Source organism: Sceloporus undulatus, chromosome 1 (genome assembly GCF_019175285.1).
Source record: "Sceloporus undulatus isolate JIND9_A2432 ecotype Alabama chromosome 1, SceUnd_v1.1, whole genome shotgun sequence".
NCBI lineage: Eukaryota > Metazoa > Chordata > Lepidosauria > Squamata > Phrynosomatidae > Sceloporus > Sceloporus undulatus.
The window spans coordinates 48,973,154-49,000,586 of NC_056522.1; the positions used below are offsets into that span (position 1 = coordinate 48,973,154).

At 39.8% G+C, this 27,433-nt stretch overlaps 1 protein-coding gene across 1 annotated transcript in view; it reads right to left on the reverse strand.

Annotated features, from left to right (window-relative positions):
* Positions 1–27,433, reverse strand: part of PLB1 (phospholipase B1) — a 160,715-nt gene that overhangs the window by 59,337 nt on the left and 73,945 nt on the right. Inside the window, 11 exon segments of the mRNA XM_042438249.1 lie at positions 56–121; positions 1,642–1,722; positions 1,876–1,927; positions 6,801–6,909; positions 10,917–10,960; positions 12,457–12,530; positions 15,977–16,035; positions 18,925–19,048; positions 20,799–20,870; positions 23,387–23,482; positions 25,077–25,181. Of these exon segments, the coding sequence (XP_042294183.1) occupies positions 56–121; positions 1,642–1,722; positions 1,876–1,927; positions 6,801–6,909; positions 10,917–10,960; positions 12,457–12,530; positions 15,977–16,035; positions 18,925–19,048; positions 20,799–20,870; positions 23,387–23,482; positions 25,077–25,181 (882 nt within the window).

Genomic DNA, 27,433 nt, shown 5'->3' on the forward strand with positions numbered 1-27,433 from the left:
ATGTCCTAATCACAGGCAAAATGAAAAGATGTTCTGGAAGCAGCTACCAACTTACCTCTGCATGAAGAAGGTCAAGCGCTTCTTGAACATGAGTTGAAAAGTTTACAGCTGAATAGTGATTCTAATAAAAACAGGAGAATGAAAGAAGTTACTGATTCTGCAAGAGACAACATGAAAAGAATTGCTGCACATATTGCATTCATTCCCATATTGGGAAATTTAACATGGAGTACACATGGAAGTACGATTCATTAAAAAAGACTATAATGCTGGGAAAGGTTGAGGGTAGCAGAAAGAGAGGAAGACCGCATGCCAGATGGCTAGACTCCATTAGCGAGGTCACGGGCATGAGTCTGCAAAACTTAAGCAGAGCAGTGGAAGAGAAGGAGTCTTGGACATGGCTCATCCACAGAGTCACCATGAACTGAGGTCGACTTGAGGGCAGTTAACAACAAAAACACTTTACTAAATCAGAAACAGACCAGGCATGAGTTTTTGTATAAGAAGAATACATGGTATTATGAGGAGATCTTGGAAAATTACTTTGCTGGATTACAACTCCCAGAACATCTGAGCAAAAATGGCTATTCTGAGAGTCTTAGCCCAAAAGAGTAACTTTTCCATATTCTGTTTTTTTTCTGACTTGATTATTCTGAATGGGAATATAACTATTTTCCTGTGTGTTGATGCAAGCAGTTTATAACTACTTGAAAAAGGATTATGTTTTCACATAATCTGTCATCTGAGCTAATAGACCTTGACAGGCAGAAATGTCTCTGATCTTTGGTATGTCACAGGCTTCAGTTCATGGGGGTACACAGAAATAGAAACTTAGCTTCTTAATTAAGACAAAGAAGGTGTAAGTGAGTGGGGAGTGTAAGAGGATGTGGATTATTTTTAACCGGATTTGGAAGAAACTGGCATGCAGCTGTCACACTTTGGAAATGTGATGAGTGATGGTTGATCAGAAATAGATGTTTTTTTTAAAAAAATATGCTCTATGTAATTTTGTACAATATTAGTAAAAGCAAAAACACTGTATTTTCCCATATTCCCTTTCATTACAAGGAAATGGATCTTACAAGAAGGTCTGTTATCATAATATTTGAGCAAATGAGTTGCATCACGCTCTTTCATAACAATATTGAATAACAACTTCCATTGTTCCAAGAATTATTTTGATACATGTACTTCTGATAACATTCTCCATTTCTAGAATGTTCTTGTTTTAGTAGTTTCAACACAAAGACTGGAGGAATGTTAAGCTTGTCTAGACAATTTTTTTCACATGTTTCTAGGCCTTCTGAAATTGTTGAGTAGCCCCAAAGAACGGCAATGTCTGCCTCACAGCTTCATGGCCAGGCGACATGGGAAGAAGAAAAACTTATTTTCTTCAACCTCTATCTAAAATGTTGTCCCCACCCCCCACCCCCCACCCCACTATATTTTAGGAAGAACAACTATTTTTCCTGTGGGGCAGAAGTTGCAGAATCTCCAGCCAAGCAATTCAGACTAGCCACATCAACTTTTGACATTTGTCTTTTTATAATCACAAAGAAAAGTCTTTAATAATTCCTTGCAAAGCTCCATCTTGGCCTTCGTTTTGTATAAGAGCTCTTCCAGAACATTTCCGTAACTCACCACATCTTTGCAATAGTTGCACAGATCATGAACTCCAATGAATACAGTTATGACCTTCCAGTCAGTGTCAAATTTAATTGTCTAATAAAGGAAATAAAAAAGAACATATATGTAATTTCTGACTTATTGATACAGACATATAAACACATGGTTGTCCAACTATAACAAAAGCAAATTCTGTGACTATTCATATGGTGACAAATAAACAACTTCCTTGAAAGTATGCCAACCTACCAAGTCATTTTTCATTAATTTCACAAGATGTTTCACTTGGTCTGGTAGATCCCTGGAAAAGTGGACAAACAGTGAATCAAGAAAACATGTCCATATGTACATCTATAGACTGATATTTTTTTTTAAAAAACTGTATAGTTAGAAATGCATAGTGCTCTTTTACGAAAAGGTCGAATCTCCCTTATTCAAAACACTTGGGACTTTGAATTTTGGATTTTTTTATTCTGGAATATTTGCATTGCCTCAGATGTTGCTGTCAAATAACCACAATACAACAGGTTGGAAGTAAGGCCACAACTTTATTTGCAAACAATTGGTAGGGTTGGCACAAAGCATAATGTCTGCACCAGCGAGCCTGGCTCCCAGAGCGTTGCGGAGCAATGGGACCGCCCCATCCGCTCCGCGCACCAATAGGGAGCCGGAGCAAGCCCCAGTGCACACTGGGGCTTGTAGTTCCAGCTGCTTCTAGTGGCAAAACGGTCTACCCGCCGAGTCGGGCGACCGTTTTTATATATATAATGAAATATCTTGGAGATGGAACCCAAGTCTAAACACAAAATTCATTTATATTTTGTATACACCTTATACACATGCCTGAAGGTGGTAATTTTATACATAATATTTTAAATAATTTTGTGTATGAAACATGAAAGCATGAAAAGTCTGTGCACACTGAATCATCAGAAAGGTATCACTATTTCAGCCACCCAGGAAAAAACTATTTGATTTTGGAATATTTCAGAATTCTGGATAAAGGAAACTCAACCTGTAAAAGAGAACAGTGATTCCAAACAGGTTAGTTCCCAGTCTTATGAAGTAAGTCTTCTTAAACTGCTCCCCTCCTGATGTGTTGACCTACAACAAGATCAGTGGGAATGTCTAATAATTAATTAATTTGTTTTATTTATATACCACTATTCCAAAGATCATAGCGGTGAACAGCAAGTAAGCTAATTAGCAAGTAAGCTAATTTGCCCCCAACAGTCTGGGTACTCATTTTAGTGACCTCGGAAGGATGCAAGCCTGAGTTGAGCTTGGGCCCTTTTGCTGGTCTTGAACTCGCAACCTTGTGGTTTTGAGTGAATGGCTGCAGTACAGGCGTTTAACCACGGCGCCACCAGGGCTAGGACTCTAGGAGCTGTAGTTAAACATATCTGAAGGGATTTGTTAGAAGAAGACTGAAAAGGTAGATAATTTGCAACTATAAAAGTTTTTAAATTTAGATTTAGACAATTTAGAAGTTAGTTTTTAGTTTTAGATTTAAAAGGATTCAGATAGAGAAAGGATGCAGTAGACAATTGACAAATATACAATTTAGGCTTAGAGATCCATCTTTTTATAGGGCCATCTAAACTATATTGTCATTGTTTGCAACTGGGTAGGGAAAATAGTGATGAAAAAAGATGTAAGGCAGTGATTCATCATTGGTAAATAGTGTTCAGTGACTCATTTCTAACATCAGTGGAGCCCCCAAGGCCCTCACACATGATCAAATCCAGTGGAAATGTTAACTCTGAATATTTGAACAAGAGCATGCTGTTTTTTCAACGTAAAGTGCAGAGTTCAACAGCGTGCCTCTCTTTGTCTTCAACGGCTTTCTGAAACATATAGAAGTTGTAGAAGAAATGATAGCTCCTGTTGGGCCTTTTAGAGAAAAATTTAAAAATGAGAAAGATAGAAAAGAAAATTGAATTATCTGAAGTTTCTTTTCAAACTGCCAGTGAAATCCAGGAAGTAAGTGACAATGGTGCCATGAAACTCATATGCTAAAGTTACCTGAATTTGACACTATAGAAGCTGACTAAAGCAACTGTACGAAAGTGCCACCAGCAGCCATGGAAAACAGAAGAGGAATAAAAACTTCTGGCTTTTTCTGAATGCCCAGAAGTTGAGGTAAGCGTAAGTTTCTTTTATGAAATACATTCCACTGCTCCTACAACAGCAGGTTGCTCCCTTGGGTATTATTGAATTACATTCTTAGAAAAATGGCTTCATATCATCAGAGATAAATAGGGAAATCAGGTGAGATAATTCCTTCCTGTGGTGGTTGTACGGAAATCCAGGGACTATATCACGTTTACTTTATCTCTTAACAGATAAGGCCTCAAATGAAATGTGATGGAAATGACTTCTAATATGTGTGTCTCTGAGAGTTCAGGGACATCACCATAGTATCTGTGTACATAAAAGCAACAAATGAGACAGAGGGAGAGGGAAGCACCAGCTTTCTCTCACTGCGCTAGCTCACAGTGAACAGACTTTGGGAATATCACAAATTCCTCTCATATTTCTGGGAAATAGCTGCAGGACATAAAATGTGTAGGGTTCATTTCCTTTTAGAGTGAGCTCTAGATAGAATGAGAGATTCCATCCATCTATGCCATTAGTAGAGAACTTGACTTATAAAATGGCTGTGCAGTTTTCAGTGTTTCCAGAGACAAGTTGTGGAAGTGACAGGAATAGCAGTGTTACTCATAGCATATTAAATTTTTGAGTAACAAGGACATAACATACTCTGCCCACACCTTTTAATATTAATGGTAAAATGGAGGGGGTGTTCATTACCCGTAAAAGGTAGTAAAATTGGACCAATATTTATTTATTGTTTCTCAAATGGTGCTTTTTAAAGAACTGGGCAGGGAAGGTCCATTTTGTGCGATCCTTCTATTTGTGATGCTTTTTAAAACATAGAATCATAGTGTTGGAAGATACTACAAGGACCATTTTGAAATAAACAAAAATGATTTGCACATAAAGGTATTTGAATAATTTTTCAGGAGTTTGAAAACTGATATCACCACTCATACCCTAGGCATGCATGCACACTCAGTTTCAGTTCGAACCACATCTAATGTCTCAGATGAAAACAAAGTAAGAATCCAATCTCTTACCAGCAGGGTAGAAAAGATCCTGAATAACTTTGGGTAACCTGTTTAGGTGCTTTGCATATAAATCAGTATACAGTGTAATGAATGAACAAAAATGCAGTCCATTTGCTATATACGTTTCTGATGATTTGCCCCAAGGTAGCATTGAAGAGATACCTCATTTTGAATATTGAAGAGATACTTCATTTTCCTTGGGCTTAAACTAAAAGATCTTAGAGCCAGAAAAAAAACCCATTCTTCCCTATGACTATTATGTATCTATTGATAAGTCCAGGACTGTGGAATTTGAATAACGGTTCTGTGATTTTCTTTACACTGAGGTGTTAGTATACTCTTTCATTTAGCATTTATTTATTAATTAAAATACTAATACCCCAAGCTATAGTCAAAGATTTCAGGAGTAGGTAGGTGAAGACAAAGTCAGCATTGGCTAACAGGGCAGTATATTCTGCATTGTTAAAAAAGGTATTAAAATCAGCAGGGCCACCCAATCACACCTATACAGTGGTACCCCGGGTTACGAATTTAATTCGTTCTGCGGCGCCGTTCGTAACCCGAAAGATTTCGCAACCCGAAAAAGCCATAGCCGCTAGCGCTGGAAAGCCGCGATTTCATGCGAAAAAGCGCCGAAAAGCACCAAAATTTTTTTCGTAAGCCGGAAAAAAAACGTAACCCGGAACAGTTTTTTCCTATCTAATTTTTTCGTATCCCGGAAATTTCGTAACGCGGTCATTTCGTATCCCGGGGTACCACTGTATTTAGCTGGGAAAAGTGTTGTTGGATTTCATCCCTCATCAAGCTTACCCATCTTAGTCAACAGTGAGAAATGTTGAGAGCTAAAGTCCAACATCTACATGATGCCTATCCTTGTTCTATATTGTCATCTATTTTCTCAGGATATTACTGTAAGTGTTTCCAGATGTGGACTTGTTCCCAATGTGCTTAGCTGTTCTTACCACCTGCTAGGCAAACCCAGCACTGGATTAATGAGCCCTATTTGCTACAATAACTATTATCAACCAGCACACACACAGTCCTTTCACATGACACAGTTATAGCACTGTGGTCCCACTTTAAGTGTTGTTGCTGCTGTTGTTATTGTTGTTGTTGTGTGACTTCAAGTTATTTCTGACTTATGATAATCCTAAAACGATCTTATCATGTTTCCTTGGCAGGTTTCTTCAGAGGGGGGTTGCCATTGCCACCCTCTGAGGTTAAGAGAATGTGACAAGTTCACCCAGTGGAGTTTCATGGTTGAGCAGATATTCAAAGCCTGATTTCCAGGGTCATAAGGAGTTTATCATACGAGGAAGACTGGAAGTTTAAACGAGTAAGAACCCATGATTATCCAGCATATTAGGTGCAAATGCGTGAATGGTTTTCACATGACGTTGTGTGCAAATCTGACAAGTAAGTCATGGTCTATGTTTGAAAATCCTTTGTGCATTTGCTCACTTTTGTGGGATGTGCACACTTTAATCAATATTGGGTGGAGGTACATTTGGTCCCATCATGTGAAAACCGCACAAGTGTGGGTTAATCTTGGATTCTGCATGGGATAACAGCACTTTATGTGTGAAAACCATTTGCACAATTGTGAGTTAATAATGGGTTTTTACCAATTTAAACTTCAGTTTTTGTGTGATAAACCCCATAGTACAACACTCTACTACACCACACTGATGTATCTATCCCATGGAATCCTTGGATTTGCGGTTTAGGGAGGAGCATTAGTATTCTCAGTTAGAGAGATGTAGTACCTCACCAAACTACAAATGCCAGAATTCCATAAGACAGAGCCATGACAGTTAAAGTGAAATATACTGCTATAGTGTAGTGTGAAAGGGCCTGTGAAAACTTTTTCTCATATTTGCTATGTGGGATTGGGCAGATAATGGCTGGAGGCTAATACAATCTTCCGGTAGTTATCTGGTAACACCCTTGGGATTACCCCTTTCCCTAGGAAATGTTTTCTAGACCCCAACATCAGTAAGTCATATTGAAGCAGTGTATGAATGAGTGTGGAGAAAGACATACTCAGCCTTTGCTCCTGGAACTGCTTGATTAAGAAAGGCATTCATCTCACTTGGGCCACCTATGTCAGTCGAATAACCTGTGAGGTTAGTGTTGAACTCTCGCAGGATATCTGAAAGGAAAGGAAAACTGTGAGAAGAAATATAAAAGACATATGGAGAAGAAATACAAGGACTTACACCAAATACAGTGAAGGCACCAGATCCTGTCTGATCTTGGAAGCAGAGAAGAGTCAAGCCTGCCTAGTACTTGGATGTGACACTGCCAAAGAACATAGAGGCAAACCATCCCTAAGTCTTCCTTGTATAACAAAACTATAAAATTAATGGGGTCTCCATAGGTTATAAGGGAACTTGAACACACACACACAAATTTACTTTGTAATTACCAGGTGACTTCTAAGTCCTCTGCAAACCTTGTTGCCTCTCTTAATAGTGGCTTTGCCCCTAATATGTATAGCCCTCATAGGCAAGGCTTTGTACAATAAACTGTATCAGGTCACTTTAAAACATGGGGGCTGTCAAATAGTGAGAAATAGTGAGAAATTGCCACACAAATAAAGGGCTAACAGTCATGTTATCACTACACCATCGATTGACTGGCTTGTGGCAACAAGAAGTGCTCAGCACCACCAGATGAAACAAGTCCTGGCTTGCAGGATACTTGTTTTAAAAATGTAATAACTGAAAGGAAATAAAACCATAAACCTTCAATCACTCCATAAGGTAAATTAATGCCAATTCCCCTATCTGCCAGATAATGTAATGCATAAAAGGGATTATTTTTTAGGACAGGATAGAATCATCTCAAAAGCAATGATCATAACATTAACAAAATACTTCTAAACTCTGCCTGGAAGTAGGTCCCACCAAACACAAAGCCATTTACTCCTGAGAATACAATAGGATTATAGTTTGATCTCTGCAGGAGCACAAGCCCATAAACCTATCTTTGAGGGCATCTTTTCTGTGGCTTCATCCTAGCTGTGAAACTCTTTTCTAGGGAGCTTCATTTCCCCCTCCTGCCCCTTTTCATAGCTTCTGCCTTGTCATGGAGAAATGTTCTCATGGGCAGACTTTTTATTAACATTGGCATGGAAGCTAAGCAGGGTCAGCTCTGGGTATTACTTAGATGGGAGACCACCAGCAAATATCAGATGCTGTAGGCTATATTTCAGAGGAAAGAGCTGGCAAAAGTACCTCTAAGCATTCCTTGCCTAAGAAAACCCTATAAAATTAATGGAGTCATCAAAAGCTGACAGGCAACTAGAAGGCACTTACACACAGACATACATTTTCAGCCAACTCTGATGTTTGAAATACCCACTACTGCGAGTCTGCTTTTTACTTTGGTTTTCAGTTATATTAAGTTTTGATGAACGTTTTTCATCAAAACGTCTTGTTTTTAGAAGTTGGTAGCCACAACACCAGTATGTGAAAGGGCAGTATATAAATTATTATAAAACTCAAATAAATAAATACACTTGAAATTTATGGATGGAACATGAAATGATAGAGAATGGAGGACATAAAGGAGACATTAGTTGGCAGTAAGAAGCACACAGTAGGAATGTGCTAGAGAATATTTAATGCAAACAAAACTATATATGGGACTTAATGAAATATCTGCTTTGCCTTACCATTAACAGCCCCATAGGAGCTTGACAGTACAGGCAGCTTGAGTTTCCCTTAACTGGAATTCCAAAAGCTGAAATACTCCAAAATCCAAAATTGTCCACACGGGTGGCTGAGAACCAACTTTCTGATGGTTCAGTGTACACAAACTTTCTTTCATGCACAAAATTATTAAAAATATTGTGTATAAAACTATCTTCAGGCTGTGTGTATAAGGTGTATAAGAAACATAAATGAATTTCATATTTAAGCTTGGGTGCCATCTTCAAGATATCTCATCGGGTATATGCAAATATTCTAATATTCCCTGCTCAGTCATGAAATCCCACTGGGTGACCTTGGGCAAGTCACACTCTCTCAGCCTCAGAGGATGGCAATAACAACTCCCTCTGAAGAAACTGGCCAAGAAATGATAGGGTTGCCTTAGGGTCATTATAAGTAGGAAATGACTTGAAGCCACACAACAACAACAACAACAGTTAAAGTGGGACTACAGTGCTATAAATGTATCATGTGGAAGGGATGTGTGTGTGCTAGTTGATAGGGGTTATTGTGGCAAATAGGGCTCATTGATCCAGTGATGGATTTGCCTAGCATGTGGTAGGAACAGGTAGGCATACTGGGAACAAGCCCACTTCTGGAAACACCTACAGTAATGCCCTGAGAAAATAGATGACAATGTAGGACTAGGAATCATGTAGATGTCGGACTTCAACTCTCAGCATTTTCTCACTATTGCCTGTGATGGCTAGGTTGATGGGGGATGCAGTCCAACAACATTTGAAGAGCTATGCCTTTCTCCAGCCAAACTAGGTGGGATTGGGTGGACTTGCTGATTTTAATATCTAACAATGCAGAATAAACTGACTTGTCAGCCAATGCTGACCAATGTTGCCTATCTTGAACTCTTTGACTATAGATTGGGATATAAGTATTTTAATAAATAAATAAATGATTAATGAAGGAGCATTCCAACACCAAACCCAGAAGAAAATCACACGGTCTGTATTCAAAGTCAAATTCTGCAATGCTAGAATTAGCATAGATAAACAATAGTCATGGGGAAGAGTGGGATTTTTTTTTCTGGCTCTAAGATAATCTAGCTGAAACCCAAGGAAAATAAAGTATCTCTTCAATGTTCAAAACGAGGTATCCCTTCAATGCTACCTTGGGGCAAATCATCAGAATCTCATACAGTAAATGGATTGCATTTCTGTTCATTCATTACACTGTACACTGGTTTATATGCAAAGCACATAAACAGGTTATCCAGAATTATTCAGGATCTTTTTTCATCCTGCTGGTAAGATACTGGATTCTTACTTTGTTTTCATCCAAGGCATAAGATGTGGTTAGAACTAAGGCTGAGTGTGCATGCACACCTGGGGTATGAGTGGTGATATGAGTGAATGTTTTCAGACTCCTCAAAAATTATTCAAATTGTCAAAGTTGTATGTGAAAAGGATTTTTGTGTACCCCAGTTGTTATTTCCTTTACAAACTAGGAAGTTTTGGACAGAATTGGAATGTTATTCAAAAATCAAACACTTTAACCTGTGTTTTTATGTGTATGTGGAGTTAGAATTAATATTACAGGTGCTCACCAGTTCACAATGTATAGTGAGTGATGCATTTGTTAAAAATGCTTAAAATATTTCAAAGAAAAAAAAAACCCAAATCCAAAACACTTCTGGCCCCAACCATTTTGGGTAAGGGAGACTCAACCTGTACAACATAGGGAATGATAAGACAAACATTACCCTGTTCCCAGCCTTAGCCACTACTGAACTGATGCTATTTTGTCTTGACTGAAAAGTCTTACAGTCTACAGTTGTCATACTTTGCTGTCAGGTTCAGTTCAATTTACAGGAATCCTATGAATGAGAGACTTCCAAGAGCTTCAGCCATCATCTGCTCTGCTCAGGTTTTGCAAACTCAGGGCTGTAGCCTTCTTGATCAACTCAATCCATCTGTACTGTGTCCTTCTTTTCCTACAACATACAGTAACTGACCATAGAAAGGGGTAAGATGCCCTAGGCCCATCCCAAGATATTTTATTACTTTAAGGAAAAACATGTGGTCTTTATCCCAGTTCCACATAAGGAGATGGAATAGACTGGTAGTTTCATTTGATTTTGGTGCTGGTGATAGGACAGCGTTTTCTGTTGGCAGGGTTGCTGAGGGGCACAGCTCTGTCCTGTGACAGAGGGGAACAGCTGGAACGGTTAGAAGAGATAACTGCAGCCTGAGGTGGTTGACTCACTCTGCCTATCAGTAGAGCCGGTCCTGCCATAGACTCTTAATCCATGCTAATTTGGTAGGAGGTGCATGAGAATATTTCAATGGATTTATTAGAAATTTATAATAGCCTGTGGTAGTCACAGCTCCCAGCGCTTCTTGACTCGTGACTCTTTTTGTGCCAATAAAGAGAAGGAGAACCTTTTATTTTTATGCTTCATGACTGCAGGGGCAAATCTTTTACTTACTAGGCAAAGTTGTGACACTCTGTAATGAAGCATCTCCTCCAATGCTGCAGAAAGAAAAGAAACAAACAAAAAGAAGGAAAGAAAAGGAACAGACACTGAGTTGCTTTTTAGTTACACTTAGCCAAAAGAGAACATGCATTCCGTACTTCTGCATGGAAAATACATCACATGTAGTTTCCTATTAGAAATTTAGAGACACTGAGCAACTTGGGGAAAGGGTGGTAGCAAGGGCACAGGATGTCCATCTGCTATGGCCTAGGTCTCAGAGGGAGAGAAGAACCGCTGGACTTATTCCCCTTCCCCACTGCCATTCCTTTATTTTGTGTCATGTAATTTTAGATTGTAAGCCTGAGGACAGAGAACCAGCACCAAAATCAAATTAAACTACCAGTCTATTCCATCTCTTTATGTGGAATTGGGATAAAGACCACATGTTTTTCCCTAAAGCTGCTCTGTAAGCCTTTGTGGCTGAAGAACAGGGTATAAATACTCCAAATAAATAAATAAATCTCGAAAAATCCCTCTGCCATACTAATTATCAAATGTGTTTATGTTAGTACTGGGGAACCCTGTAGACCTCAAGATGTTGGACTCCAGTTCCCATTATTCTTATCCAGCCTGGCTAAGGGTGAGTGATCATGGGAGTAGTAATTCACCAAGCATCTAAAGGCCTACAAGTTTCATGCACTCCTAGTTTATGAGACAAGAGTGCATATAGAATGTTAGGGAGACCATTTATTTCTTGAGGTTAGCTTGGAAGCTGGAGCCTCCACAGAATGCAAGATGAGTCTTCTGTTCCAGAGCATACCAGATCTTCAACATTCTACAGGACAAAGAAAGGGGAAGGGAAAGGAGGCTTGTACACTTTCACAACTAACTAATTTATTTCAGCATAAACTTTTGTGGGCTACAGGCCACTTCTATCAATAGAAATGGACTGTAGTCCATGAAAGCTTATGCTGAAATAAACTGGTTAGAATTAAAGCTGCCACAAGACTGCTTTTTCTTCCCTTCTTGTTACACTGAGACAGATTGACATAGCTGTCTCTTTGAAAACTCAGTACTGTATAATAACTGGCACAGTTCCTGAGAAAAACTTAGTTCTCAAGGTTAGGTTTGGTAATCCGGAGAAAAACAGAAGACTTCACATGAAAGAAAAAGGGGACTTATTCTGACTTTCCTTCTTGATGTAGAACCACACCATGAAACAGGTTTAGGTTATTTATTCTTTGCTAGGAATCTTAACAGTCCATTTATAGAGCAGCCATGGCCATGCTGGCTGGGAATAAAGGTACTTGTACTAGACATATCTATAGGCCACTGGTTTGAGGAAGGTTGTTCTTGAGGTGGGCAACTGTAATGGGCTCAAGTGTCAATTTGCTGTCTCTGGGACTTTTAAAATGTAGAATTCATGAACTGCCCACGCCATTAAGAAGAACTGTGGAGTTCCTTTTTGTTGATTCCTAACACTTTTCTTATTTATTTGGTTGCCTGTACATGTAAACCAAATGTTGTATGCAACACAGAGACAGTTACCTACCTCCAAGCCAAGCCACGATACTGTGTGTTCATATCCAACATGTCATTTGGCTTTGATCCAATGCCATTACCAGCCTGCCTCAGAAAGACCAAAAATACAGAGGAGTTTAGCTATTCATATGTTTTGATTTTTCTTTGTTTTCATTCCTACAGAAATTGTCCTTTTAAGGCTTTAGTTCCTGGAACATGGTCTCCTGACCTTTCAGTTGGAGGATTATATTATAATTAAAAGGGCTCCACTGTATGACATTTTGAAATCTCTAAAATAGTTGCTGCGTACACTATGTTCTGTCAACTAGATTTATGGCTGCATGAAGTAGTGTTTAAAAATGTTATCAGCATGACTCAAGATTATCTGGGCAATAAACTGGGAGATTAATGGAGAAGTGTCACACAATCAGATCAGTGAACTTTTACACTATACTCCCCCATATTTACTGTATACAGGGGAAAGTAGAGAATGCAATATGGGGGAGAAATATGCAACAGTTCAACTGGGTGTACTAAAAGCATGACAAGTGCATGCAAAACTATCTTATGCAAAATGCAGTGGCTGTTTTATCCTCAGTCAACACATATGCTGGTGGTGTCAAATAGATGCCATGGCTATAAAACTGAATGCCACAGATCAATCAAATGATTCAGTTGCTATTATCAGGAAGATGTCACAGGGAAGAGACAACTGGAAATAAAATGCTTGGATGGGTAGCTGCAATGGGCCTGGGGATAATTTTGTGTTCTTGGGATTCCCTGAGGGCTGCATGGATCTTCAAAATTGTCAAAAAGAATACAAAACTGGAAGGAGTCAGCAATCCATTTCTGATTTTGAGAAATTGGGGGTTTTAAATGTTAAACAATTCAAAGGAATCCTAAAACCTATTTAAAAATGATTCAGGGAGAGGGAGAGGAGATAAAGTTGGGAGAGTCTGGAGAGGCCAAGGGTCACAAAAAGAGCTTTGGGACACATGCAGTACCAGGGTCACACATTGCCCACCCATAAGGACTTTATCACACGTAGGCCCTATGTGCTTCCATCCCAAAAATTGTTAAAGTGGTGGCATCCCAGAAAGGCAATGCCATTTGCTATTGGTTATCACACACAAAGCACAACAAGGGGTTAAAAGCACATTAAAGTGGGCCCAATGCGAATTTGGCTATCAAAAGGAGACAAACAAATCCTCATTGTCTGCTTATAAATACCTTTTCTGAGCATGCTCAAAACTGTCATTCCCACAAGTGCACACACACACTCATGCTCCAGGGAAGAGAGAGGATATGGGGGGATCCCCTTTGCCACAGAAGCCCCAAAAAGTGTTTCATAGAAAGGCAGAATGAGGATGCCCTTTGCAAACTCCTAAAACCACACACACACACGAGAGAGAGAGGGAGAGGGAGAGGGAGAGGGAGAGGGAGAGGGAGAGAAAAAGGAGGAGGCTGGGCCCATAAGCCTGCCTGATTCCATGCCCTCCGTTTCCAAAGCATGTCCTCCATCCCCCTGTCCAGGAGGACTTCCAAAATGCCCTCTCTCTCCCTTTGTAAAGTCCAAAACCACACACACACACACACACACACAGAGTCTTTAAGCCGGGCTGCAGAGAGGAGGAGAGAGGCTGAGCCAGAGCAGTGTGTGTGTATCCCTGTAAGAAGTCTTTCCCAGGGACAGCAAGGCAGCTTGTGAAATCAGGAAACCGGATGCATTGGAGCCTTGGTTTTTCACACAGCAGCCATCACTTGAGAAGAGTCAATTTGCAAGCAAACTGGAAATGTAAATCTAGTAGTTTTGCGAATTTACTTATTTCCTGATTGACTTGACATTCACCCTGGATTCTCTTCTGATTGCATGCAACATCATGTGGAAAGCAGCTGCGAAATGGTCTCTGAACCCTGGATGACCCTGCATTGGCCCCACTTTAAACTTCCAATTTTGCCCCGTGTGATAACGTCCTAAGACAAGGGTGGGCAACTGTGGAATGCTAGAGGGCCATGTTAGCCCCCCGAGACTTTGGAGGGCCACACTACCTGCAAAAAAAAAATTGCCCTCACATGCCCCCAAGGTTCTCTGGGAACATGGGGGGGGGGGGGGTTTCAGCCATTTTAGGCCTTGTTGTTGTTGTTGTTGTTGTGTGCTTTCGTGTTATCTTCAATTTATGGCAACCCTAAGGCAAACCTATCAGGGGGGTTTGTTGGCAAGAATTTTTCAGATGAGGTAGCTATTGCTTTCCTCTGAGGCTGAGAGAGGATAACTTGCCCAAGGTCACACAGTGGGACTCTATGGTCAAGCAGGAGGTTGAAACCTGGTCTCCCAGTGTCCTAGTCCAACATTCAAGTCACTACACCATATTATTAGGCCTAGGAAATGCTTTTTTAACAACAGGAAGTGAGGAGATTATCACACCGGCAAAAAAAGATGGAGCACAGTGCTATGCTCCTGTCAATATCGCATGATAACACAAAGATTATCCCGTGAATAAAGAGGAATTCTAGCGCCACTTTTTATTCACAGGGATTTTCTGTGAATAAAAAGTAGCACTAGAATTCCTCCTTATTCACAAGATAATCACGACATCGTGTGATAATCTTCGCGTTATTCTGTGATATTGAGCGGAGCATACCACTGTGCTCTCGTCTTTTTTGCCAGTGTGATTATCTCCTAAGTACTTCCTGTTCACTGTCTGTTTCTCTCCTGAGCCCCATACCCCCCCCACATGCACCAAAACATGGCAAAAATGCTGGCAATTGTTTTGACCCTCTAGGATCCCCAAAAGTGGTCTTTGGGGCATCACTTTGCTCACCTCTGCTCTAAGACAACAAAATTATCTTGTTTGTCAAAATTATTACACTCTGCTGTGCATTCTTGAAATGGGTTAAGCCAAGCTGCAAACCAAGCCACAAATTATGGAGATCATTGTATTAGCTTCACTGCTGGACTAGACCCAGGATGTAACTTTCTTAAGGTATATCTTATCTCATTCACCCATTGCTGGGCAGTATGCAGTCCATATGCAACCCGGCCTTCTCTGGCTAGTCCCACATCTTTTCAAGAACTGTCTCCTATGACAGTTCAACTTTTTAGATATTGCCTTTGCAAAAAAATCTAACACTTGTTATCTTCTTCTGCCATTGCCATCTACCACCATCTATGTGCTTACATTTTGATTGCTTCTCCCACTCAAGTCAAGACCACATCTTTGGCTTTGCTTAAAAGAGCAAGTTTATTGAATTATAATATTTTCCCTATCAAGAACAAAGCAAAGTTTGGAAAAGTGACTTCTGAACTATAATCTCCAGAATTTCCCAACCAGCATAGGTACTAGTTCAAAAACCTGTTCCAGCTTTGGGTGGAAGCATCTGTTACTATTGTACTAAGTGCTTCAAGCTGTGATCTGGGTCACACTGTATTTCCAGCATATGATCATCCTCTCATAGGTCAGCACATAAGCCTAGCATCCTCTGTCTAAGCAAACAAATTGTGACTCAGCAACAGGGAGGTGGGGCTATATCAAAAGAAGAGTAATTCTTACAGTCAATGAATCCCCCAAGGCTGCTATTACTTGCACATCAGCTGGTTTGAGGCCATGCACTGCAAGGCAAAAAAGAGATAAACTTAGAACAGAAAGAGGAATTGTGATTTTTCCATCCCTACATAATGTAAATGGGTCTCTAGTGATTTTTTTAATGTATCATTAATGAGAGATAATGAACTTGTTCTAATTTGAGGGTCGGCAGAGGGTGAGCTGGGATCAACTGGTGAATCTCTGGCTGATTTGAAATACATTGGCAAGGATTTCAGACTCCCAATTGTTTAAAAATAGTAACAACAAAATGATTTCCAGGCCTCCTTCCTGCCCTAAATGATCTGTCTGAAATGAAGAAAGCATGGAAGCAAGTTTTACATGGGTCTCATTCACACTACGATTTAACCTGGTTTGCAAGCCAGGTTATAGATGCCTTGTTCACACTCAAGTCAATTACACCTGCGAGTGTGTTTGGGGTGAATCGACACAAGCCCGCCTGAATGAGTTCTTTTGATTCCAGATCTTTATTGCATTTTTTGAAAAGACACAAGTTGCCACAAATGTGAATGTACCACCAATCACATGGAGGGGGGGGTAATGGGCAGAGGGGTGGAACATACCCATCCCACAAGTCTTGGCAAACCACCATTCTTTTCCCCCTCTCGGCGCTTGTGGTTCCTTGGGGCTTTTTGTGATTTCAAATTTTCCGTACTGTCAAGTGGTCCCTTTAAATCACTATGCAGCTGTTTTCTGCTTCTGCCAATGAACTGGTTCCCTTTTCCCTGTTGGCTAGAGGTCGGGGAAATGAGGGGGGGGGGTCTTGAGGGGGCATGGTGCAGTGTGTTTTTTTAAAAAAACTTTGACAGCTTCTGCACACTGTCACATTTGTGTGGGTTCATGGGGGGGGGTTATGGGTACCATGGGGGACTCTTCCCTGGCATGCATGGATCCATGTCTGCATTTGGGGATTCTTCCCTGGCACCCATAGATCCATCATGTACATCAAAACATAGATTTTTACAAAAGCCTGAAAATGGGGAGTATTCTACATCTAATAGTCAAAACATGGGACTGGTAGATTCTCTCATAAGACAACTACATTTTGATATCCTCTAACATTTCCCAACTGGAATAATAGCAGAAGCTATTAATGAGGAAGAACACACAAGCTAGGAAAGGCTGTAGCAGTTTTCCTGAGCCTACTGAGGAGGGCAAGACCATTGCCCCCTCCTGTCATATCCTTCCCCTTCCTGTCCTCTCTTCCCTGCTGAATTAATTGAGTTTAAACCATGTTTGCTCTTTGAATTCAGTTTGCAGCAATGGAAGTAAGATGAGGACAAAGGATAAAGTGGAGACACTGGGACGCTTTAGAACAGCTAAGAAAATGGGACAACAGAGAATTAACTGGGTCTGTACCTACAAAATTAGGACAGTTGGAGCATATGCAATCTAACACAAAGCAAGTGAAATTGTAAGATAATAATGCCCCTTCACCAATTCAAATAGACAGCCATTTAAAGAAAATGGGGACACTAGTGCCACTTAGATTGCAAGTTCCATTTATTAGCAATGGTATTTTTTAAAACTACACAGTCAATCCTGTATGTGAAGTCTTGAAGACACAACTAATTATTTACAGCAGCTCAGCCTACCAATTACCTGAAAAGGGGATTTTTTTAACAAGCTGAGCAAGCATACCAATGAAGTAGCTGAGCAAGTGTTGTCTCATCATATTTCACAGAATATGCAAACAAATTTCAAAAAGTAAGCAAATATTCTTGCATGTTGCAAGAAGTAAAGGACATAAAGTTGTAATACCTTAAAAACTAATTTATTGTAACATTTTTTGTAGTTAGGGTCTACTTAACAGCAAATGTTTAAATGTGTGATGCAGGCTTTTGCCTACAAAAGCTCTCCTGAAATAATTAAGACTATGATCCTGTGCCAGAGATGTAATCTTTGTTTATTTCATTTTTCCTTAAAAGCACAAAGTGTTTCAAAAGCTTTTTCTCTACTGGGCAAGATTATAAGAATTTTTGCACATTTCTGAACTTTAAAAAATGTCTTTATTTGTAAAGAAATTGTTTGTGCAGAAACCATTGTTTTAATGAAAGAATACCAATGTTTTCTGCAAAACACACTCCATTCTGCAGAAAAACGTTGTGAGTTTTTGGGGAATTGAAATTTCCCCACAAAGTCATGAAATACAAAAAATCTTCTGCCACTAGATCATTTGTGTCTGAATATATCCAGACATCGTTTTGGTCAAGGGTGAGGACTTTTGTGATTATTCTTGACATTTGTATCGTATGCATGCTTATTTGTTGCCCCAATGGACTTAGTGGGAGTTTCTTCTCCTGAATAAGTATGCACAGGATTAGGCTGCACACATGTAGCATGCAACGTTCCTTATTTCACATGAGCCCTTGACCCTGCCCATGTTCATTTTTAAAACTAACTTCTGGAGGCTTCCAGAAGGTGCAGTTCAGGCCAGAAATAGTAGACAGGGACCTACTCTCACAAGTTATCAACCAAAAATAAAACCAAAAACAGATCAGAAGCCGGGACCAAAATGTCTAGTTACTGATTCTACCTCAAAAAGAGTCCATAAGAGACAATCTAGTGACCAGTATACCATTTGCAACTTGTTCCTGCAGTACAAGTTACTTTAATCACCCATGGTACAGATGTAAGCTGCAACTTTGTACATGCAGTGTATGTGGTTTGCTACTGAGAGTTAATTTATATAATACTTTTATTCCAAACTTGATTAATTTCCATTAAAGAAAACATGCATGTTGAAAATACAGCAATACGGTTATTTTTGCCACATAAATTGCTTAATCAACTGTTATATATTTTCTCCAGGGTTGAGAAGAAGTAAGTTTCAAATTAAACCTGAGTAAAATTTCTTCCTGTTGCTAAGGTAGATGTCAAGAAACATCTTAGATTACCTGAAGTAGGGTTACTGATGGATGGAACTCTATCATCGCATAGCAACTGGCTTCCGTAGACTGGGGTGATTGTGTTCTGATAAGTATAGTTGCTGTTTCTGTATGTCATAAAATATGGCTGGGTCTGTGGAATAGGGATACTAAAGTCAAAATAAAGAAATGGCCCCAAGGAGCCTTCTACAGGCAACTCTATCTTAGAAATAAGGATAATAATCTTCTGTATCTGTATCTACCAAATAAGGACCAAATTCAACAGGAAAGCAAGAGACCTATGACTGGGCTTCCTCCCATAAGAAGATAAAAACAGCCATTGTGGGACAAATTGGACTGGGACTACAAACATGTGTGTGATAGTGGAAAGAAGCTTTAATTCTTCATCCCAGATACCACCACATTGTTTTTGCAATCCAAATTGTCACCTCATACTATTCTTTGTCCCACACAGAGAAGCACACAGGTACCCTGGGAGGTAAAACAGCTATTTCAGAGTGGGATTTAAAAGCAATGACTCTCCTCTAGCACCAAAGGACTACTTTGATTAATCCTCTTAAGGGAGATGCTTCTCATTTACAAAAAACAAAAAATGAAACCCACAGGAAGCCCTAGCATCTTATTTAGATGAACTGTAGAATTCACTGTGATACATTCTCTTCTTGGTCCAGGCAACCTCTGGTGGATCCTAGGAACAGAAGAATTACAATGCCTTCCCATAACCTCCTTCTAAGCCAGCCTCAACTGTACATAAGGTGAGAACTTAAATGGAGCATCCAATTCTAAAAGCTGTAAAATGTCAAGCAGGCAGTGTGAATCTGGCCACCAAGATGGCAGAAAACCAAACCACCTACCAGTAAGATCAGTAATGCACTGAGGTTAGAGATGTGTCAGGAGACTCACCTTGAAAGAAGTGAGAAATGCTCATGAACTATTAGAGAGCTACCTCTGCTCTCATAAGCCATGTCTCCCCTCCTGATCCAACTACACAATATGAATATGCCACTTCATTAGTCCTTCTTTGGGGGAGAGAATGCCTCTCACTTTCTCTAGAGGGATCCCTTTTCAAGCCACTTCCAATGCTCTGTAGCCCTGTCAGGAGTAGCAGAATGACTTGGGCATCTCATCTTGTTTGAAAAAATAGAGAACGTTCTTCCCCATTAAAGCAAGATTGCTTGGCAAAAGTGTGCCCTCCATGACTGCAGTCCATCAGTTTGTGGCAGCATCCTATTAGTGCCTGCCCAATATATTCTGTGATCTGAAATGACAGAGTACAAGATGGTACCCCCAGTAGCATTCCCCATGCATACATGGAACAGACTGGCATTTGGCTCCTTAACAGTGGCAATGATACCACATCCTTCACCTTAGGGCAGCAGGTTAGTTCTGGAAGCTCAGAACAGGCTGTGTGGACATACATACACAACATCTACATAGCCAGCTGTCCTGCCTAATTACAGAGCTGGCCTTGCCTGCTTTTTCTGTGGATTTGGCCAATGCTGAATACATGAGACGATCTATCAGAGCTTGCGAAATCTCCCACTGCTCTATATGATCAGTTAAAACTGGAGAAAGCTCCCAGCCACTAGCTAAGCCAGCTGGGGTATTCTTGGGATTGTAGTCCAAAAAAGTAATTTTTTCTGGATCATCCACCCAGAAGTTCTCAGATAGGATCGGGGAGCATTTCTTTCCCATTTGGTGTGATTTCTGCCTTTCACAGGCCCTAGAGGGAGAAAAGGCATGGTGGTCACAATGGTAATATGTTCCTCCAATAGGCAGGTTGAGGAAGACAAGACAGAAAATAGACCTGTAATTTGTGACAGGCATCAGCTAGTTAATAATGGCAACCGTTAGTTATATATTCCTAAGAAAAGTCACTGTACCTGATTTGGACATTTGAGGGTTATTTCAGTTTCAAGTGCTTGCAGTTTTGTTTTCCCCCCGATAGGTTCCAGCTTACCAAAGAACAAGAAGAAAAATCCAGTGTTGGTAGATGAAACATGAAAAAATAACTCACTACATTATAAGCTTTTTTAAAAACAACAACAACAACAACAAACTTGAGGGAAATTCATAATTGCAAATTCATTGTTATGGTCTGGATTCTGAATTAAAAATTTATCAGATCTTCCTGAATTTTTTGCTTAGGGATGTAAAGTATATAAAGCAGTGTTTCTTAAGCTGTCTGATATGGCAAACTGGAAGGGTTTTTTCCCCCTCAGTGTGCCAAGGACTGGTACTTTATTAGCACCCATTGGCTACAACTGTTTATGTCTTTCTCAGAAAGTTGTTGTGGACCGGTAGCCACTGCCTTCCAAACCAGTACTGGTCCTCAGATCACAACTTAAGTAACACTGATGGGAGACAATAGTGTAAGATCTAGTGTTATATAATATATCACAGTGTTATTTTGACCACACACAGAGACCTTGAAGCAAAAATATCCTGGCCTGTGGGTGGAATCTAGCTCAACTGAGATAGGTGGCCTTAAAAACCCTGTATATTAAAGTCTCAGGCCCCATTTCCACTGGGCAATAAAGCGATGAATCTTGCTGCGAGTCAGACTCGGAGCAAGTTCCCAAGTCATATTTGAATCACGTCCATTGTTCCTATTACAAAAGGGAGCAAACAGACTCGGGTTTTCTTGACCCGTATTCTCGTTCCCATTGATATTTCTTTGTTGTATTTTGACACGAACTTTTTTGTTCCCTGTTCCCATTGCCTTTCTGGAACTGGTTTTTCCTTTTTTAAGCTGTCAATCAACTGCTTAGGTGATTAGATGTCACAGTGACGTCAATTGCTTTCATGCATTTTGACGTGGGCTATTTTTGTTCCCCGTTCCCATTTGCATCTTTCAAACCTATTTTTCTGTTGGGTTTTTTTTAATGGTCAATAGATTGCTGAAGCGCCTGAGCGCTTGGGCGGCTAGGCGTCATTGTGATTGCCACCAAATGCTCAAGCGCTGAGTCGCTTAGGCGCTCAGCAAAAACAGAAAAAGGAAAAAGAAGAAATAATAGTTATAAAAAGGGTGCAATTTGCAATGATCGGACACCCAACAGAGCACTTAGGCAATCGAAAGCTAATTTTTTTTTTAAAAAATAAATTTGTCTTCACACGCGATCGCCTTGCTCTGCTTTTCGCTCCACTGGGGGAAAGGCTAAGCGGATGGGGGAAAATGGCGTCGGGAATGCAGGAAAGAGAACAAAGCAGGTGATACCCCTGGGACAGCCTCTTGAACATTGCTCCTCCCCTCCTAAAATATTGATTCAGACACCCATTGTTCCCATAAGTTTGCCCTGGATCCGACACGGCAGCTGCAAAAAACAAACAAACAAACAACAACAACAAAACAAAACAAAACAAAAAAAAACAAACAAAAAACCATGCTGGAAAAGTGCGGTCAGGATAACCCCAGTTATCCACCACTGATTCAGGTTTTCATTAGAGAAATCAATCAAAGTAGGATTGAACGCGAATTCAAATGGGAATGATTTTCTTTAAACAAGGATCAAAGTGAGTTCAAATGGGATTGATATCCCTATAATCCGATTCTTGATTCGCTTTACAGCCCAGTGGGAATGGGGCTTCAGAGTGATGCTACAAATTGCATCAGGTTTTGGTCATTTGTTTGTTTGATTAATAGTCAGTGTATGGATTTTTATAGGGATTACACTGCACAGGGAGAGTAAGTTTTACCTTTCATTCATTCAAGCCAGTTCATCAGAAGAACTTCCCCCCTGTGCTGCATTTAGCAATAGGAGCAATTCATTCCCATTGACACCCATGGAAAAAGCCAAGCTGCCCCCCAGAATAATCCAAATGAATAAGGATTCTAATCTGGGAGGCAGCCACCAGATATAAATTCACTGTAAAATTATAGATGTGACTGATTTGACAAACCATCTTCTCCACAGTCAGAAACAAGTTTACCTGCAGGGCAGACATGGCCTATTAGACTACTGCTGTGGACATTTTATGTTTCAGTGCCTTTAAAATACTGCAGATGTTCTTCTACACATAATTTTCTCAGCTTTGATGCCCAAAGTAAGGGGCTAAATCCAGCCAGTCTCTCTAGGCATATATCAGGAGCTGACTGAGCTTATTCCTCGCCAACATCTCTCCTGTCTCCCCCTCTCACATAAACTATTAGGTTATTTGAGAAAAAGAAGCATATACAGTGTAAAAAAAAAAGCAATAGTGGTGTCTACTAAAGAAAAATAACTTCTCTGCCAATGGATCATTGAATTAAAGCCACTGCATAAAATTCTTGGGCTACCATGTTGCTGCAAACAACGTCCTTTTAAACCAGGGGTGGGCAATTTGTAGTCTCGCAGAGATTGCTGGAATGTACTTCCCATCAGTCCAAGCCAGTGATGAAAGATAATAGGATTTGAAGGCCATCCCTGATTTAATGATATTTAAGGGGTTCAAGGAGGGGACTGAGTGCAATTTATCTAGAGCATCCTCTTACCATGCTGTTCCACAGAGCCCGGGCAGTCTGAGAGTGAGCCTTCTGATGAAAATGGAAGCAGTCTGGGGCAAAATATGAAGAATCAGGCAACCCCTCCTAAGGAAAGAAACAAGCACACTTACTCTCAGAAGGGTAGTCATGTTGTTGTTGGGGGGGGGATAGTATTGTGATACCTGAAAGATAAATCCAGTGGCTTTCATATCAAATGAATCTACTCCAAGTTTTAATCTGAACTATCCAAGGTGCTGTACCTATTTTGTGGAATGGGGGCTCATCCCCTTGGATAGCTCATTTAGATTAAAGCCTAGATAGGATTCACCAACCCACTAGCATGTAAGCCAACAGCTGCCACTGGAATAAAAAGATTTTTGTGAGATAAATTTCCTGAACCCACCTCATCTGAAGCACAAAAACATGGTAAAGTGTGGGACTAAATGGCCATGAACAATTTAAATCTCCCATTTTAAGAGAATGATGGACTATAAATCCGATAAAAATAAATAAATGTATATAGATGGTTGGCACAGTGACCATTCAAACAATATCAGTAGTCAGTACCACGAATAAGACCAAAAGTGCATGAACATATCATCCTTCCCCAATGATCTTCTCATATAATGAGATTTGAGGATAAAATGATTTATCTTGATAAATGTGCTATTTAGAAAGTATGTTTACATTGGATAGTTTTACTTTGAGAGGAGGGAGTGGGTATCTGATATGCACTCCTGGCCATGATTCCACACTCCCAACCACATGCTACTGGTGAGCTCTGCTTTGGATACAGAGCAAAGAAATTCTTCATTGCTGGCCTCATGGAAACTTCTATTTATTTATTTTGTTAAAAGTAGCTAGTTTTAATAAGAATTAAAAAAATATTCATTGTAAAGTCTTATCTGGCTATAATAGAGGCAAAGCACAGATACAGAAAAAAAGTGAACTGATTATAGGGAACAACTGGATAGCTCTTCAACAATTTGTGTCTGTGTTAAATCTCCCTTTTATGAACTTGTTATAGCCTGGCAGCTGAGTTCCACTGTTCTTCTCCATACTTTCTATGTAGCAATCCAGGAATGACACCATGATAGTCTGGGATCTAATCCAGTGACCAAAAGTGAAATATTCTTATACTCAACCCATTTCTCTGGGCAGTTATATCTTCCAGGAAACAGAATTTACCTGGCTTCACTTCCCTTTGGAAAGAGATCCCTGCAGGCTTATGCCATTTTGCATAGTTTAACAGATTTGCATATAAACAAATTTGAACATAAGTAGAGACATAAGCATCTCAGAAAAGTTCATTGTTCCCACCATCCAGTCTCCTGGATGGCAATTGGCCTCCTAGGTTGCTGGTCACTGGTAGAACCCAAATCAAGTTTGTTTTCTGTTAATCTGTGGCTCATTCAGACTCCTTTTAAATCTCTCACTTAAACTGCAGTCTATCATACTTCCCTTGCACACCTTTTGGTTAGTGGAGAAATCAGGAAAAGTAAGCTACCATCAAATAGCGTCTTTTAAAATAATAAAAAAATATTTTGGATCGCAGCTTCCATATGCTCCAGAAAGCACGACAAATCATCTAAAATTATGCAAGGTATAGCTCAAAACATCTGAAGGCACCACTAGGCTGCCTAACAATGGCTTCTATAGAAATTTGGAAGATTTGTAAATCTGCAATTTTGTATTTTACCGAAGTCATAGGCATTGTTGCTTCTTCCAGAAATGGCTGCACAACCACTGTGAAATCTTCTCTTGTGTCATATCTTCCACTATTGACTAAGCCGTGGGTCTCCCCCTATCAAAGCAAATAAATAAACAATCTTGAATTGATATCCCACCTTTCTCTCAGGATGCATACTTAAAAATACAGTCATTGCCCATTTTTCAGTGTGCCACACTGCTAAACCTGTAATGGGAAGCAGATGTTTCAGAGACAAGACACCAGGCAGGGCAAAGATTAATGTTAGATTGGATTCATGCCGAAGACTATGAATGAGCCTCCAAATGGCCTCAAAGTTTTGGTTCACTACAACAGCTAAAAATCTAGCCTCAAAAGCCTGTTTTCAGCTCCTCCTTAGCACTGCTCACTTGTGCCTAGCTTCTTTCTGCAGATGATAGAGAAGAACAAGAGTGTTGTAAGAAGCAGTGGCTACTGCACTCACTTCAAGGTTTCATCACATACACCCGCACAGAGCAAAATACATCAAAATCCAAAATCCACAAAACAGGTATACCTTTACTGGAAAAATAAATCATGTAAACTTTCAAATCTACACTGACTTCTTCATCAAGCAAAGAAGTTAAAATTCATACCAGAGAAGAAAAGTGCCAATGTTAAAGTCACAAGCCAACATTGTGTCTCAGATGTTACTTCTGTTGTCAGTTTAAATAATTTGGAGGGATCTCAATGCAGGCAGAGGCCATTGCCTTTCTTGGCCATGTGGGGACTAGTGACAAAGGCCAGTAAAAGACAGGTAATAAAATTTCAGCTCTGTTAGCAGCAGCAAAGGAACTTCTCTTGATATCCAAGTGATTTATGTCCTGTTCCCTTGAGGTCCAGGACAGGTCCAGGGCAGAGACAGCATGACAACACAAGTAATATTTGAGACAAAATGTAAGCATGTGAATCTAACATCATACCTTTTTTCTCCTGTATGATTTTTAACATCTTTGCCTGATGAAGCCATGTAGCTTTGAAAGCTTGCATGATGTATTTTGTACATTTTAGTTGACCCAGTAAAGGCATCACTGTTTTGTGATTTTAGATTTTGTTGTATTTTGCTGTACGATCAACACAGCTACACCTAAATATGTTGTGCAAATCAAGATACTGTACTCTTTTAAAGAGGACTATAGACCAACCCAAGGTAAACATCAACTTGGGAGAATGGGCACATCTTTAATTGCCAAATTATCAAGTGGTGCCATTTTTCTCAACTTTGCATTGTAAAGTACACCAAGCATGATTACTATAAAAGGGAGTAGGAATCTTTTTCATCTTTGTACCATAATGGAAGGGTGATTTTAAAATGATGATGTTGCTGTTATTTTATTCCCTTGTGTTTTAATGATAAATATACTTCTTCGGTGTATTCTGCCGTGAGACAAACAGCTGTTGAGGGCAATTTTGATTTGGAAAAGGGGGAGCCAGGGAGAAAGTGCTGCACTTTAGCTCTTTAAAAACTGTGATTCTGCCACCGTTATACTTTAGTTTTTCTAAACACACACACACACACACACACACACACACACACACACACAACTTATAATTTTGTTCTCAGGTTGACAGCTCATAACATTACACAACAGTATTGTTGTTGTGCACCTTCAAATCATTTCTGACTTCCGGAGAACTTAAGGAGAATCTATCATGGGGCAACAGTACAGCCCTCACTAATATTTCTGTCAGCTGAATCTTTAAGACAACAGTAATCTTCCAGACTCTGAGAATCTAGTTTCCCAGCTGTTCTTGTTGCTGTTGCTGTTGTTCACACTGTCTTTATTCCCTGTTCTACTGAACCATTTCAACAGCTCAAAGATGTGTCCTTCCTGCATCCTCTGCTTAATCCTCATTTGCCTCTAACCAGGTCACCTAATACTTAGCAGGCACAAGGCAGCTTTGCTGTCTTTTCAAGTATATTTGTCCTTTCTGGCTCTATTCAGTGGACAATCTGCTATATAATTCTTTTTACATATTATACCAGCAAATAGAGATTTTGGTTTATAGGTTTTTGATGGATATATAGATAGCTAAAATAATTATGCTCCAAATAAAGAGGTACCAAAGTCTATAACAAGTAGGATTCCACTGCTTGGTTTTATACACCAGGGTCAATTTATTTCTTACAATTTTTACAACACTTTGACTAGACATACTTATTTGAGCTATAGTTCCTAGAATTCCCCAGCCAGCAGTAGGCCCCAATAACATTTCCTACATCTCGTTGATCATCCCATCCCATTTGCACCACAAACACCTTTACTCAAATATTAACTCCCAGTGAGTTGGACCAATCCAGAATATGCCATCAGAAAGAAAGATTTCTG